Here is a 16776-nt window from a genome sequence, read left to right on the forward strand (position 1 = left end):
TTACGTTAGTAGATACTGTCTCTTTAGGTGGTTCTTGGGAATTCAGCAATATTTTGTTTTATTCTAGGATCATGTATATTTAACACTAGGTGCTTCATCGCGCCCTACGGGCGCTCTTCACACCGTCGCAAGGGGCTACGCCCCCTTAACCCTTGCATGCCTTTCTGGGGTTCAATATTTGTATTATATAAAGTATTACCTGCATTCCTTTGTTAGTGGTTAAATATTGCACAATGAAAGGGCGTGCGATGGTGAAGGAGGCGCAGCCCCTTGCGACGGCGTAAACAGCACCTGCAGGGCACAATGTACAGAATGTAGCGGGTGCGGGGGGGACTGCGGATGGTGTCTGTAGATGCTGCAGGTGGAGGGGGGGCAGAAGTGGGGGTGGGGCCCAGATGGGGAAGAGTCGGGAGGTGCTGCGGGTGGGGGAGGGGCAGAGGAGTGTGGGATGCAGATTAGGGAGGGGTCCGGAGGCACTGCAGGTGGGGGAGGGGCAGGGGTGCCATGGGTGGGAGAGGGGCAGGTGTGGGGATGTTGTGGATGGGTGAAGGGTTCCGGAGGTGCTGTGGGATGGGAAGGGGCGGGAGTGCCGGGGGTGGGGTAGGGGTCCGCAGGCGCCATGGGTAGGGGAGGGGCAGGTACGGGTGGTGCGGCACATAGGCAAGGAGGTCCGAAGGTGCTGCTGGTGGTGGAGGGGCAGGTGCGGTGGTGCCATTGGTGGGGGAAAGGTGGGTGAGGGGGGGACCGCGGATGGAGGAGGGTGTCTGCAGATGCTGCGGGTGGAGGGGGGCAGGTGTGGGGGGAGACATATAAAGGGGGTGGATGGTGGAGGGGGCCTGGAGGTGCTGTGGGTGGTGAAGGGGTGGAGGAGTGGGAGCCGCGGGTGGTGTAGGGGGTCTGGAGGCACAGCGTGTGGGGGAGGGGTGGAGGGGAAGGTGCGGAGGTGTGGTGCATTGGGGAGAGGTCTGGAGGCGCTGTACCTGCCAAAAAGGTAGTTGGAGGGTATGCAGTAACAGGGCCAGGACGGGTTACAGGGTCAGAACAGGGTTGACGGGGCCAGGACAGGGGTGACAGGGTCAGAAAAGGGGTGACGGGGCCAGGACAGGGGCGACGGGGCCAGGACAGAAATGACAGGGACAGGATAGGGGTGACAGGCCAGGGTAGGGGTGGCAGGAACAGGACAGGGGTGACAGGGCCAGTATAGGGTTGACAGGGCAAGCACAGGGGTAACAGGGCCAGGATAGGGGTAACAGGGCCAGCATACGGGTAACAGGGCCAGCATAAGGGTGACAGGGCCAGGATAAGGGTGACAGGGCCAGGATACGGGTGAAAGGGCCAGGATAAGGGTGACAGGGCCAGGATAAGGGTGAAAGGGCCAGGATAAGGGTGGCAGGGCAAGGCCAGGGGTGACAGGGACATGACAGAACACAGGGCACGGGAGAGATTGGTATTAGGGACAAAACAGTGGTGACAGACAGATGTGTCTTACCGGAGTCACTGCTGCTGGCTGCTGCTGTTCCACTCCAACCTGTTGGGATCTGCTGCTGGTGGAGACTTGGCATGGCTGACTCTCTTAGGCTGGAGTCCTGCTTCCTCCGCCCGTCCGCATCCCTCCCCCCCTCCTCAGTCACACACCGCAGACCTCGCACAGCTGCCGGGCACTGTGGTAAGGGGAGACTGGGAGTGACTGGTTAGCCCCCAGGAGATGCTGCGGCTGGAGGGAGGAGGGTGTCGGAGCCTGCAAGCAGGTCTGTGGTGTTGCAGGGAGGCAGTAGTCTCCCTGCTTTCTTCTACCTGTGCGGGTGTGTAGGTGGGAGCGACCACCTCCTCTGGATTTACCCCTAGCTGAGGGGCCAAAATCCCATTTAAAAAAAAAAAAAGGAATTTGTGTAAGGGGCGTGGCCTCGCGTCCCGCGATTAGGCCACGCCCCCAACCCACAGCAGGCACAGCAATGAGATAGGGCACCCCTGTCTCAAGTGCCCTGGCCCCCTCGGACTCATAATCAGCCCCTGGGGGCATGCCAGCAGCTCACAGAGCGCTGGGCATTCCCCCTCATTGACGAAAATGGGGCCCTCCCGTGAAGCCACGCCCCCTTTTTGCCGAGTGTGTGTCCCTCCTTCTGTCTGAAGAAAGCTCCTGCAGAAAGCTGGGAGATATGCACCCCTGCCTGTGAAATGGCCATACTATCTGCTTCTGCTCCTAGTCTCCTGTAGATTTGGCCAGATCTGTGACTCATTTGACTAACTCCGCCCACTGTTGTGACTCCGCCCAGCGTTAGCAAATGAATCACAAAGTCACAGATCTGGGCTATTATATAGGAGATTAGCCCCTTGTGTTAGCCTTGTATTTTAGAAATTGTTTTAACATTTTGAGCACTATGTTCAACAGGTCTGTATAATTTCCTTCTGATAAATGTTGTTATATATTTCTGTAGGATTCCTAAAGGTTCCCAATCATCACATTTCAGCAGCTGCAAGTGGACATGAGACCTGACGATGACCCCTTGCTGGTCATAGGCTGGGACAGAGTGTGTATGAGACACTGCAGGAGATCTACAGTGAATTAAGAATGGAAGTCTGTCCAGAGTGGACTTTTCTGCTAACATTTGACTGTCATGGCACCAGCCTCTTCAAATCCCATGGGTTATTGAACCTTCTACAATAAGATTTGAAATTAACACCATAATGTGTTAGTAGGTTTAGTCTTCATGCATCTTTATACGGAGATAAAACCCGATGCTTGTGTGCCGAAACACTCAGTTCTGGAAAAAATATCAGTAACTGATCTTCAGATCAAGAGTTTTAAACAAAGGGCATAACTAGCCAATAATTTTCTGGTGAGTGTAAAATGAGTAGCTGTGTAAATGTGGTTTAGTGAGTAGCTTGCCATGAATGTTTGCAAACAACAGTCATTGGGATAATCTGGGCTTCAAATTTAGTTAGTTAATAGTTCCCCCGCGGCTATCTAATTAGCTCCAAAGCCAAGAGTTATATAAGATTCTTTTTTTCCACCAGCCACAGCGGCTATAAAAATAATCTGTGAACTTTTCATGGATTCTGTGAACTTTTAATGCCCGTTAACACACGACAACATGCTACTTTAATGGGCATTAACAAGGCTGTCGGGTGAAAAATTGACCGCAATTGAATAGCCACGAGTGTTAAAGCCCGAGGCTACCTCTCTTTTTCATCGGCAATAATTTACAGAGGGTAATAGAATTCTAACCTTAGTTTAATCTCTTAAAATTCTTTACTGATGTTTCTCTGACGTCCTAGTGGATGCTGGGACTTCCGTAAGGACCATGGGGAATAGCGGCTCCGCAGGAGACTGGGCACAAAAGTAAAAGCTTTAGACTAGCTGGTGTGCACTGGCTCCTCCCCCTATGACCCTCCTCCAAGCCTCAGTTAGATTTTTGTGCCCGAACGAGAAGGGTGCAGGCTAGGTGGCTCTCCTGAGCTGCTTAGAAGTAAAAGTTTAAATAGGTTTTTTATTTTCAGTGAGTCCTGCTGGCAACAGGCTCACTGCATCGTGGGACTAAGGGGAGAAGAAGCGAACTCACCTGCGTGCAGAGTGGATTGGGCTTCTTGGCTACTGGACATTAGCTCCAGAGGGACGATCACAGGTTCAGCCTGGATGGGTCCCGGAGCCGCGCCGCCGGCCCCCTTACAGAGCCAGAAGAGCGAAGAGGTCCGGAGAAAGCGGCGGCAGAAGACGTTCCTGTCTTCAAATAAGGTAGCGCACAGCACTGCAGCTGTGCGCCATTGCTTTCAGCACACTTCACACTCCGGTCACTGAGGGTGCAGGGCGCTGGGGGGGAGCGCCCTGAGACGCAATAAAACACTATAAAAACCTTATATGGCTAAAGAAATGCATCACATATAGCTCCTGGGCTATATGGATGCATTTAACCCCTGCCAGTTTTCTGGAAAAAAGCGGGAGAAAAGGCCGCCGTGAAGGGGGCGGAGCCTTTCTCCTCAGCACACAAGCGCCATTTTCTTTCACAGCTCCGCTGGAAGGACGGCTCCCTGACTCTCCCCTGCAGTCCTGCTACAAGAATCAGGGTAAAACAAGAGAGGGGGGGCACTATTGGCAGCTAATATAAAACAGCAGCTATAAAGGGAGAAACACTTTTATATAAGGTTATCCCTGTATATATATAGCGCTCTGGTGTGTGCTGGCAAACTCTCCCTCTGTCTCCCCAAAGGGCTAGTGGGGTCCTGTCCTCTATCAGAGCATTCCCTGTGTGTGTGCTGGGTGTCGGTACGATTGTGTCGACATGTATGAGGAGGAAAATGATGTGGAAACAGAGCAATTGCCTGTGTTAGTGATGTCACCCCCTAGGGAGTCGACACCTGATTGGATGGTCGTATTTAAAGAATTACGTGACAATGTCAGCACTTTGCAAAAAACTGTTGACGACATGAGACAGCCGGCAAACCAATTAGTGCCTGTTCAGGCGTCTCAGACACCGTCAGGAGCGCTAAAACGCCCGTTACCTCAGATGGTCGACACAGACCCAGACACGGATACTGAATCCAGTGTCGACGGAGAGGAGACAAACGTAATGTCCAGTAGGGCCACACGTTACATGATCACGGCAATGAAGGAGGCATTGAACATTTCTGACACTACAAGTACCACAAAAAAGGGTATTATGTGGGGTGTGAAAAAACTACCAGTAGTTTTTCCTGAATCAGATGAATTAAATGAGGTGTGTGATAAAGCGTGGGTTTCCCCCGATAAAAAACTGCTGATTTCTAATAAATTATTGGCACTATACCCTTTCCCGCCAGAGGTTAGGGCACGTTGGGAAACACCCCCTAGGGTAGATAAGGCGCTCACACGCTTATCAAAACAAGTGGCGTTACCGTCTCCTGATACGGCCGCCCTCAAGGAACCAGCTGATAGAAGGCTGGAAAATATCCTAAAAGGTATATACACACATACCGGTGTTATACTGCGACCAGCAATCGCCTCAGCCTGGATGTGCAGCGCTGGAGTGGCTTGGTCGGATTCCCTTACTGAAAATATTGATACCCTGGATAGGGACAGTATATTATTAACTATAGAGCATTTAAAGGATGCATTACTATATATGCGAGATGCACAGAGGGATATTTGCACCCTGGCATCTAGAGTGAGTGCGATGTCCATTTCTGCCAGAAGAACGTTATGGACGCGACAGTGGTCAGGTGATGCGGATTCCAAACGACATATGGAAGTATTGCCGTATAAAGGGGAGGAGTTATTTGGGGTCGGTCTATCGGACCTGGTGGCCACGGCAACGGCTGGAAAATCCACCTTTTTACCCCAGGTCACCTCTCAGCAGAAAAAGACACCGTCTTTTCAAACTCAGTCCTTTCGTCCCTATAAGGGCAAGCGGGAAAAAGGCCGCTCATTTCTGCCCCGGGGCAGAGGAAGGGGAAAAAGACTACACCAGGCAGCCTCTTCCCAGGAACAGAAGCCCTCCCCCGCTTCTGCCAAGTCTTCAGCATGACGCTGGGGCTCTACATGCGGACTCAGGCACGGTGGGGGGTCGTCTCAAGAAATTCAGCGCGCAGTGGGCTCACTCGCAAGTGGACCCCTGGATCCTGCAGGTAGTATCACAGGGGTACAAATTGGAATTCGAGACGTCTCCCCCTCGCCGGTTCCTGAAGTCTGCTCTACCAACGTCTCCCTCCGACAGGGAGGCAGTATTGGAAGCTATTCACAAGCTGTATTCCCAGCAGGTGATAATCAAGGTACCCCTCCTACAACAGGGAAAGGGGTATTATTCCACGCTGTTTGTGGTACCGAAGCCGGACGGCTCGGTGAGACCAATTTTAAATCTAAAATCTTTGAACACTTACATAAAAAGGTTCAAATTCAAGATGGAGTCACTCAGAGCAGTGATAGCGAACCTGGAAGAAGGGGACTATATGGTATCTCTAGACATCAAGGATGCTTATCTCCATGTCCCAATCTACCCTTCTCACCAAGGGTACCTCAGGTTTGTGATACAAAACTGTCATTATCAGTTTCAGACGCTGCCGTTTTGGATTGTCCACGGCACCACGGGTCTTTACCAAGGTAATGGCCGAAATGATGATTCTTCTTCGAAGAGAAGGCGTATTAATTATCCCTTACTTAGGCGATCTCCTGATAAGGGCAAGGTCCAGGGAGCAGTTAGAGGTCGGAGTAGCACTATCTCAGGTAGTGCTACGTCAGCACGGGTGGATTCTAAATATCCCAAAATCACAGCTGATTCCAACAACACGTCTACTGTTCCTAGGGATGATTCTGGACACAGTCCAGAAAAAGGTTTTTCTCCCGGAGGAGAAGGCCAGGGAGTTATCCGAGCTAGTCAGGAACCTCCTAAAACCAGGACAAGTGTCAGTGCATCAATGCACGAGAGTCCTGGGAAAAATGGTGGCTTCTTACGAAGCGATTCCATTCGGAAGATTCCATGCAAGAACTTTTCAGTGGGATCTGCTGGACAAATGGTCCGGATCGCATCTTCAGATGCATCAGCGGATAACCCTATCTCCAAGGACAAGGGTGTCTCTCCTGTGGTGGTTACAGAGGGCTCATCTTCTAGAGGGCCGCAGATTCGGCATTCAGGATTGGATGCTGGTGACCACGGATGCCAGCCTGAGAGGCTGGGGAGCAGTCGCACAGGGAAAAAATTTCCAGGGCTTGTGGTCAAGCATGGAAATGTCTCTTCACATAAATATCCTAGAACTAAGGGCCATTTACAATGCCCTAAGTCAAGCAAGGCCTCTGCTTCAGGGTCAACCGTTATTGATCCAGTCGGACAACATCACGGCTGTCGCCCACGTAAACAGACAGGGCGGCACAAGAAGCAGGAGGGCAATGGCAGAAGCTGCAAGGATTCTCCGCTGGACGGAAAATCATGTGATAGCACTGTCAGCAGTGTTCATTCCGGGAGTGGACAACTGGGAAGCAGACTTCCTCAGCAGACACGACCTCCACCCGGGGGAGTGGGGACTTCATCCAGAAGTCTTCCAAGTGATTGTAAACCGTTGGGAAAAACCAAGGGTGGACATGATGGCGTCCCGTCTCAACAAGAAACTGGACAGATATTGCGCCAGGTCAAGGGACCCTCAGGCAATAGCGGTGGACGCTCTGGTAACACCGTGGGTGTTCCAGTCGGTGTATGTGTTCCCTCCTCTGCCTCTCATACCAAAAGTACTGAGAATCATAAGAAGGAGAGGAGTAAGAACTATACTCGTGGCTCCGGATTGGCCAAGAAGAACTTGGTACCCGGAGCTGCAAGAGATGCTCACGGAGGACCCGTGGCCTCTACCTCTAAGAAAGGACCTGATTCAGCAGGGACCTTGCCTGTTCCAAGACTTACCGCGGCTGCGTTTGACGGCATGGTGGTTGAACGCCGGATCCTGAAGGAAAAAGGCATTCCAGATGAAGTCATCCCTACCCTGATCAAAGCCAGGAAGGATGTAACCGCAAAACATTATCACCGCATTTGGCGGAAATATGTTGCGTGGTGTGAGGCCAAGAAGGCCCCTACAGAGGAATTTCAACTGGGTCGTTTCCTGCATTTCCTGCAAGCAGGATTGTCTATGGGCCTAAAATTAGGATCCATTAAGGTTCAAATTTCGGCCCTGTCGATCTTCCAGAAGGAACTGGCTTCAATTCCTGAAGTCCAGACCTTTGTAAAGGGGGTACTGCATATACAGCCTCCCTTTGTGCCTCCAGTGGCACCCTGGGATCTCAATGTGGTTTTGGGATTCCTAAAATCACATTGGTTCGAACCACTTGCCACAGTGGATTTAAAATATCTCACATGGGGGGCGTGGCCTGGCTGTGGATGCAGGAGGTTGTGCAGCACACGAGCTCCTGAGACAGTAGCAGTTTTAACTGCTCAATTGCACTCAATTGCACTTTTAATCGGGGAATTATAACCCCCCATCTATCTACCCGGGCCCCCCCAAGCATTGAACAGGGCGGTTGCGGAGCCGGCGGGTGCCCCCTGGACCCGTGCGGGTTGCGGCCTACCCTGCCAGCTGGAGCCGGGACCTCGCGCTCGGAGCAGTCCCGGACCGGAAGTTCGGTGCCCTGCGGCGGAGGGCCGAGACGGAGCTGTCCCCATTACCCCTGGAGCCCCCACACCACTCACCACTCCGCTTCCAGTCTGGGTGAGTCTCTCCCTGGCCGACCCGCTCTGTGCGGCGGTCCCCCGTGTACCCGGCGGTTAGCTCCGTAGTGTGAGAGATCGAGACGCCGGTCACGTGGTGCCGCTCCCGGGGCCGAACGCGGCCGCCGCTACACTCAGCGTGTCCCCTGAGACCCCTCCTGGGCTCCGGAGATCCCAGCCACTGCCACCACTGAATATACCCCGCAGGAGGGGTCTATATGGGGCATATAACAGGCACCTGAAGCTGGTGGCCTGGCGGCGCCATTTTGGATCCTGGCAGACACCTCTAACAACCAGGAATAGAAGCCTGGAAAAGCACCCACAATAAGAGAAGCTGAACGGGGGGGATTTCTAGCCCTGCGGCCAACTAAGGTGTCGGGGAAGGGGGCTGTTGACACAGAACCCCAGCCTAACCCTGACTGCACATTCTTAGCCCGACATAGAGAAGTGAGGCTCCCCCTTGTGGATCCCTATCACATCTCACCTCTCCTACTGTTATACTTGTCTGTATTATAACAAATTACCTTGCCTACGAATATTCACCGCAGTGCGACCAGCATGTCTCCACCCAAAAGAAAATAGATGCCTCCTCCTGCAGCCATGTAGGGCCGTCTCGAGGGATGATGGCTGACGCCTTCTGACACGTTCTATCACCCAAACGACCACAGATCTGTCTTGCGGACTCTGCAGTCTCTCGCTAGGTCCGACATGATAACGCATCCACCCAGGCATGTCTGTAATTAAGCGACTTACCGAACGCACTCACCACTGCACATGACACTCTCTTCTACAAGGTGGCGACATAGGGATTTGTGAATATCAGCCCCAAACTCTGGGACACGGGACCGGGGGAGTAATCAAGGTGTGACCTGAGGTACTGGGTCGCCCGACACCCCTGCTTCAGTGCTGGCCGTGCAGGTTCCGACGCTCAAATCCCCTTCCTACCACCCATGAGTCGCAGGAAACGTAGGGGAGTGAAAACCTCTACTTGCCTTTCTGACGCCACCCCCCGCTCAGATTTAAGGAGGTTTCTCAATCTCCGGAAAGATACAGATATGGCGACTCCATCGACGCCTTCCTCTCCGGCACATGCTGAGAGGTCGGAGACGCAAGGCGAACCCAGGGTGATTACACCAGATAGGAGCTCCGCTGGACAGCAGGACATGCAGAAGGTCCTCGCCCTCCTACAGACCCTGCCCACTAAAGCGGACTTCACATCTTTGGAGAGTAAACTTCGGGATGTGGTCCACTCTGAGGTGTCCTCACTTCGGTCGGAACTGACTCAGCTGGGCTCTCGTATTGAAATATTGGAGACCAGGGGAGATGACTCCAACGCTTTCCAACACGCATTGGTGGATACTATCAGACTTCAAGCAGAGGAGATTCAGAAGTTGCACGACCATCTTGATGATATAGACAACAGGGGACGTAGGAACAATCTGCGGGTGAGGGGCATCCCTGAAGACATACCACAGCAAAGCATCCCAGATGCCCTTAATAAGATCTTTGGTGCAGTCCTGGAAACCGACCCGAACGACCCCATTGTCTTTGACAGGGCACACAGAGCACTGCGCCCCAGAGGCTTGCAGTCCGACCGTCCAAGAGACATTATTTGCCGTCTTCACTACTACAGCCAAAAAGAAGAGATAATCAGGAAACTTCGTAACGCCGGAGACCTAGACTTCAACGGCTCACCTATCCAGGTCTTCCAGGATCTTTCTCGCCACACCCTACAGTCTAGACGTCAATTAAAACCACTAACAGATGCCCTCCGCAAAAACAACATCAAATACAGATGGGGATTTCCTTTCAGCATTACAGCAACCAATGATGGCCGGTCTGCAATGATTAGGACCCCAGAGGATGTTGCCCCCTTCTGCTCCACCCTATCTATTGACCCAGTACAGGTCCCCGAATGGCAATCCGTAGGCTTGAGGATTCGCCCCCCCCAACCTCCCCGGGCTGATATACCTTTCCAAACTGTGGGATCTCCCTCAGCAGCACAGAAACGGAATCGCTCCCTTCCGTCCCCGTTATCTTCATCATCCTACTCGGCTACGAAGACCTAATCACCCCACCTTGGGAGTGGCATCTTTTTCTCACTACCCACGATTGATTGGAATAAAGAGGACTGCTTCAATATGTCGAGTCACTGCAGGAGGGACCACGGCTCCTACAGGAAGACTCCCTCCCTTGAGGTTGAGGGACACGATGCCTCTCGGATCACCGTCTCTATGTTTGATAGTCACATCATGCCCGAGGGACCTAGTCATTTCAGTTTCCCGAATAGAGTGAGATTGAAGCAACTTTGTCACGGTCTCTACTGCATTACCATAGTTCGGTTACAGTACTGCCCTTATTGTTGTGACATGCAATGTTCATATTATTGTGGTCGCTAATTATGTTACACTGATATAGTTCGTGTTGGAGGGCGGATCCGTCCCTCCCTTGTTACCCCACTTACACCGCAATGTTTGGTCCTGGAACGATCAGCGGGAACACTGTCCCCGTTGTTCGTATCGCCAGGAGCGGTGTTGTGTCTTCATTTGTTCAAATGTTCTATATTGTTCTGCTTTTCTGTTCTGTTGTTCTTCCTCTGTCCGCTTCTTTCTCCCCTTCTCTTCTTCAGGTTCTCTCCTCCCTTCCAAAACTACCTAGGCACACCAACGCCCAAACCCTACCCTATGCCGAAGGGACCTTTGTCAGACCAGACTCACTATTTCTTTTTGGAACAGGTAAATGGCGTTACTAAAAGTGGTTTCTATTAATGCCCGGGGACTCAACATTCCTGAGAAGAGGTCAAGGGCCTTACGAGAATTGAAAGCCGAAAAAGCAGACGTTGCCTTTGTGCAAGAAACCCACTTTAAAGAGGGGGTGGCCCCCTCTCTCGGGAATCGAGACTTCCCTACAGGGTATTTCTCCAATAATGTGGAGGGTAAGACTCTGGGGGTAGCGATTCTATTTGCCAAACATGTCGCCCTTGCAGATGTTGTTTGCCATAAACTTGTCCCTGGCAGGGCTCTGCTTATAAACTGCACTATCGCCACTAGAGCTTTTACTTTTCTTAATGTTTATGCCCCCAACAAGATACAGCCAGGCTTTTTGGAAAGAGTTCTCACACAAGCCCAACCCCACATTAATGGGGTTTTGCTCTTTGGCGGGGATTTAAACTGGTCCTTGGAACCCCGACTAGACTCCTCCAACCCCTCCCCTAGGTATTCGGACAAATTGCACCGTAGGGTAAGGAGGACTCTACATAACTTTCAACTCATTGATGTCTGGAGGATACAACACCCCTCCACTCGAGATTTTACCTTTTATTCACACCCTCACAACACTTACACTAGGATTGACTACTTATTTATCCCGCATAGATTTTTGCACCTGGCTGAGGCATCTGCTGTGGGCAACATGTCCTGGACAGACCATGCTCCTGTCTCTTTGGGGATTCGCCTGTCCCCTGCTCGCCCGAATTCCTACACGTGGAGACTAAACGAGATGATCATCCAGGATCCCGGTTGCCAGCAGCAGATCAGAGAGGCTATAGCCAACTATATCGAAGTTAACGACACAGAGGGAATCTCTAAAGTGGTAGTCTGGGAGGCCCATAAATGTGTAATAAGGGGAAAACTTATTCAACTGGGCGCCCATAGGAAAAGACAACATATGGCGGCACGGGAGGCCTTGTTACAAAAAATTCAAGCCTTAGAACTTCTCCATAAATCTACCATGTCTGAGGATAACCTCCAATCATTACTAATGGCTCGGAAGGAATTGGACTTGCTTATGTCCCACAGATTGAAGTTAGAAGCTAGGAAATGCCGTAGTCGTTATTTTCTATGGGGGAACAAGCCTGGGAAGCTGCTGGCGCGGGCTCTCCAGGCCCAGCGCGCGGCATCGTTTATATCTAAAGTAAAATCGCATACGGGAACAACACAACACACCACGACTGAGATAGCAGCAGCCTTCCGACACTATTACACCCAGTTATACAATCTAAGAGGCCCCACGGAGGCAGAATCTGACCTCTCCCAAAAGGCCTCTATTGCTGAGTTTTTACGTGAAATTAATTTCCCCACTCTTACACCTGAAGAAGTCGAGTCACTTGAGAACCCCTACACTCTGGCAGAGCTTGAAGAGGCTGTCAAAGCCACCCCGAATGGCAGGAGTCCGGGCCCTGACGGCTTCTCTTTAGCATATTATAAGACATTTGGGGATGTTTTGCTACCTCTGATGCTTAGAGCCTTTAATCAGGTTTCAGACCAGTCCTTCTTCTCTCCCCAGTCTATGTTAGCACATATCACAGTGATCCATAAGGAGGGCAAAGACCCGTCACACTGTTCCAGCTATAGACCCATTTCCCTGCTAAATGTGGACTTGAAGCTCTTCGCCAAATTAATGGCAAATCGCTTAAAACTCTTCCTCCCAAAACTAATACACTCGGACCAGGTGGGTTTTGTTCCGGGCCGCGAGGCCAGGGACAACACCACGAAGGTGCTGGATTTAATTTATTACGCATCAACTTGTAAATCCCCCTCCATCCTCCTCTCAACAGACGCAGAAAAAGCGTTTGACAGAGTGGACTGGGATTTCCTGTTGGGGGTGTTGGAGCACATGGGCATGGGCATGGTAGGCCTCCAGAGAATTAGGGCCCTGTACTCCGGCCCCGCTGCTCGCGTTCGTATCAATGGTGAACTATCGGACCCGTTCCAGATACGGAATGGCACTCGCCAGGGGTGTCCTCTGTCACCACTTATTTTTGTGCTTTGCATGGAGGCCCTGGCGAGGGCCATCCGCCAGAATGTAGACATCACAGGGCTGCAGGTGGGGACGAAGGAGTACAAGCTTGCCCTGTTTGCAGATGACCTCCTTGCAGTGATTTCTAATCCTTTGACCTCTATACCCAACCTTCTTAAAGAGTTCAAGCGTTTTGGAACTCTCTCCAATTTTAAAATTAATTTGTCAAAATCTACAGCAATGAATTTAACACTAGACCAGACCAGCCTCCAAGTACTACAATCGATCTCGCCCTTTGCATGGCACCCAACACAATTAAAATATTTAGGAGTAATCCTACACAGGGATCTTTCCCAGATTTACCAATTGAATTTCCCCCCATTACTATCAAAACTTCAATCTGACCTCTCCAAATGGGGTGGGAAAAAAATCTCATGGATAGGGAGAATAGCGGTAATCAAAATGAATATTTTACCCAGAATTCTTTACCTACTACAAACTCTGCCGGTCACTATCCCTCGATCATGGTTCCTCTTACTACAACGAAAGATCAGAGACTACATTTGGGCGGGGCGTAAACCCCGATTTAAGCATGAGATCCTCTTTAGACGAAAACATCAAGGAGGCCTTCAGCTTCCCCACTTTCTATCCTACTACCATGCAGTACTCCTTACGAGGGTCATGGAGTGGAGTAGCGAACTCCACAGGAAACAATGGGTAGACATTGAACTGGCCTCTCTTCCCTCTCTTAGCCAGAACTCCCCCTGGCTTTCTAAGGTCCCCCAGATATTGCACCCATTAGCTGGCCCCATCTTTTCGTGCTGGCGTCTTTTACGCTCCCTCCCGCATCTTTCAGCACACCCCTCCCCACTCTCACCGTTGTTTGGGAATCCAGAGTTCCCCCCAGGGTGCCACTCCCTGTCGTTTTATTTGTGGCAGGAAAGGGGCATCCTGAGAACTAATCAACTGCTGGACTCATCTGGTATAATACCTTTTCCCGAACTGCAAAATAAATGGAATCTACCCAATAAGGAAATCTGGAGATATCTCCAAATTAAACATTATCTACAGACTTTTTGCTCTTCTGGAAAGGGTATACGAGCACTGACCCTATTTCAACAGATGTGCCTCTCCCACACATACCCTAGACACACTCTCTCCACGTTCTACAAATGGATCTTGAACCATAGATTTTCTTCCCAACCGAAATTTGTCAGGGATTGGGAGTTAGACCTAGGGGGTTTGGTGACCACAGATGATTGGGAGGGTATTTATAAAAATACCTTCTCACTAACTACAAATGTGCTAGTCTTGGAAACTCACTACAAAGTACTTACAAGGTGGTATAGATGCCCAAATATCCTTGCGAAAATTTATCCTGGAGTACCCAACACGTGCTGGAGATGCGGGACTGCATTAGGTACCCCACTACATATATGGTGGGAATGCTCTCTTTTGCAACCATTTTGGCGCAAGGTGGTGGAGACAGCTAGCATTATCCTTGGGGAAGACTTACCCTTTTGCCCGGGTTTTTGGTTATTAAATCACACGCGTACACCTAGATATCATCTCAAGAAATCACTACTTCGCCATATTTTGAGTGCCTCTAAGGCAGTGATCCCAGTTCACTGGAAATCAACAGTGTCCCCCACTATGAGAGAATGGACGGCCCGCTTAGATCACTATATGGCAATGGAAGACCTTATTCTATCTTTGGAAATGAGAAACACTTCCTTCATAGCTACTTGGAGCCCATGGCTGGAATACAAAGCCACAACCCATCACAAATCCTCTCTTTAAGAGAAACCCATCCGCCATGCCTCCAGTAGTTATATGATATAAATCACGGTTAAAGCTCCCCCCCCTCCCCAAACCTTGTCTCTCTACGCTATCTTTCCTTTTACTTCTCTACATTGAGAGTAACACTACTCCTAATCCCTTTCTCTTTTTCCCTACTTCTCGCTACCCTTCTTTCCTCTCCTACTTCTACTCTCTCTCTTTCGCTTCAAGAAGTTGTAATCCACGAAATGTATAAGACCATACTCCTTTATGCCTTGTTTATATTTCTTTCTCTGGAGATGTGATGCATATGTGGAGGAGAGATATCCCCCTTCACGGATCTTTCTGTTTTACGTGGTATTGAGTATCTCCAGATGATGTTTCTCTGATGGTACTAGAAGCTATTGTAATGTTTCTGCAACTTCTTGTTTTTGCTCATTTTGAAACTTCAATAAAAAACTATTTGCAAAAAAAAAAAATATCTCACATGGAAAGTGGTAATGCTGTTAGCCCTGGCTTCAGCCAGGCGCGTATCAGAATTGGCGGCTTTATCCTATAAAAGCCCTTACCTGATATTTCATTCGGATAGGGCGGAATTGAGGACTCGTCCTCAATTTCTCCCTAAGGTGGTTTCAGCGTTTCACATGAACCAACCTATTGTGGTACCTGCGGCTACTAGGGACTTGGAGGACTCCAAGTTGCTGGACGTAGTCAGGGCCCTGAAAATATATGTTTCCAGGACGGCTGGAGTCAGAAAATCTGACTCGCTGGATATATTGTATGCACCCAACAAGCTGGGTGCTCCTGCTTCTAAGCAGACGATTGCTCGTTGGATTTGTAATACAATTCAGCTTGCACATTCTGTGGCAGGCCTGCCACAGCCAAAATCTGTTAAAGCCCATTCCACAAGGAAGGTGGGCTCATCTTGGGCGGCTGCCCGAGGGGTCTCGGCTTTACAACTTTGCCGAGCAGCTACTTGGTCAGGGGCAAACACGTTTGCTAAATTCTACAAATTTGATACCCTGGCTGAGGAGGACCTTGAGTTCTCTCATTCGGTGCTGCAGAGTCATCCGCACTCTCCCGCCCGTTTGGGACCTTTGGTATAATCCCCATGGTCCTTACGGAAGTCCCAGCATCCACTAGGACGTCAGAGAAAATAAGAATTTACTTACCGATAATTCTATTTCTCGTAGTCCGTAGTGGATGCTGGGCGCCCATCCCAAGTGCGGATTGTGTGCAATACTTGTATATAGTTATTGTTACAAAAAAATCGGGTTGTTTATTGTTGTGAGCCATCTTTTCAGAGGCTCCTACGTTTATCATACTGTTAACTGGGTTCAGATCACAGGTTGTACGGTGTGATTGGTGTGGCTGGTATGAGTCTTACCCGGGATTCAACATCCTTCCTTATTATGTACGCTCGTCCGGGCACAGTATCCTAACTGAGGCTTGGAGGAGGGTCATAGGGGGAGGAGCCAGTGCACACCAGCTAGTCTAAAGCTTTTACTTTTGTGCCCAGTCTCCTGCGGAGCCGCTATTCCCCATGGTCCTTACGGAAGTCCCAGCATCCACTACGGACTACGAGAAATAGAATTATCGGTAAGTAAATTCTTATTTTTTGATTTCCAAAAAGTCCTATAAATAAGTTCTAGTACACTTTAAACAGTCACATCGACACATCATGTATGCCAATGTTTTTAGAATAAAAGATTACTCTAGATTCATATTTTCATATTGAGATTTTGGGTTTCTTTGCACAAGGCTTAGCTACTGAGCTTATTAATAAATATGAAAAAATAACAATATCTGCAACCTTTCCCTAGATGACCATCTGCAGGAAGCCGTCTGGTAAGACTTTGCCCGAGAAGGAGGGTGAGGACAATTCCACGGAGCCTACTCAACATTCTCGGAGGAATGGCTGGAGTTGGCCTCCACACCCATTGCAGTTTGTGGCCTGGATCACTTATCTTCTGTTCACAATCATTGGTTTCGGCATCCTTGTTCCTCTCTTACCTGGGCACTGGGTAGCTGCTGGTTACATTGTATCCTTTTAATACAGATATGATATTATTATTATCCTTTATTTATATGGTGCCACAAGGGG

The 16776-nt window shown here is 50.1% G+C and overlaps 1 protein-coding gene across 3 annotated transcripts in view; it reads left to right on the top strand.

The window, feature by feature from the left end:
* ZDHHC1 (zinc finger DHHC-type containing 1) overlaps positions 1 to 16776 on the top strand; it is a 122859-nt gene that overhangs the window by 39305 nt on the left and 66778 nt on the right. For 2 of the 3 annotated variants that reach the window (XM_063945297.1, XM_063945295.1), the window contains exons 2-3: positions 2436 to 2837; positions 16496 to 16714. In XM_063945297.1, the coding sequence (XP_063801367.1) occupies positions 16496 to 16714 (219 nt within the window). In that variant the 5' untranslated portion in view covers positions 2436 to 2837. The remainder of the gene's footprint in view (positions 1 to 2435; positions 2838 to 16495; positions 16715 to 16776) is intronic. The other variant, XM_063945296.1, reaches the window with a different exon arrangement.

This window comes from Pseudophryne corroboree, chromosome 11 (assembly GCF_028390025.1).
Source record: "Pseudophryne corroboree isolate aPseCor3 chromosome 11, aPseCor3.hap2, whole genome shotgun sequence".
NCBI lineage: Eukaryota > Metazoa > Chordata > Amphibia > Anura > Myobatrachidae > Pseudophryne > Pseudophryne corroboree.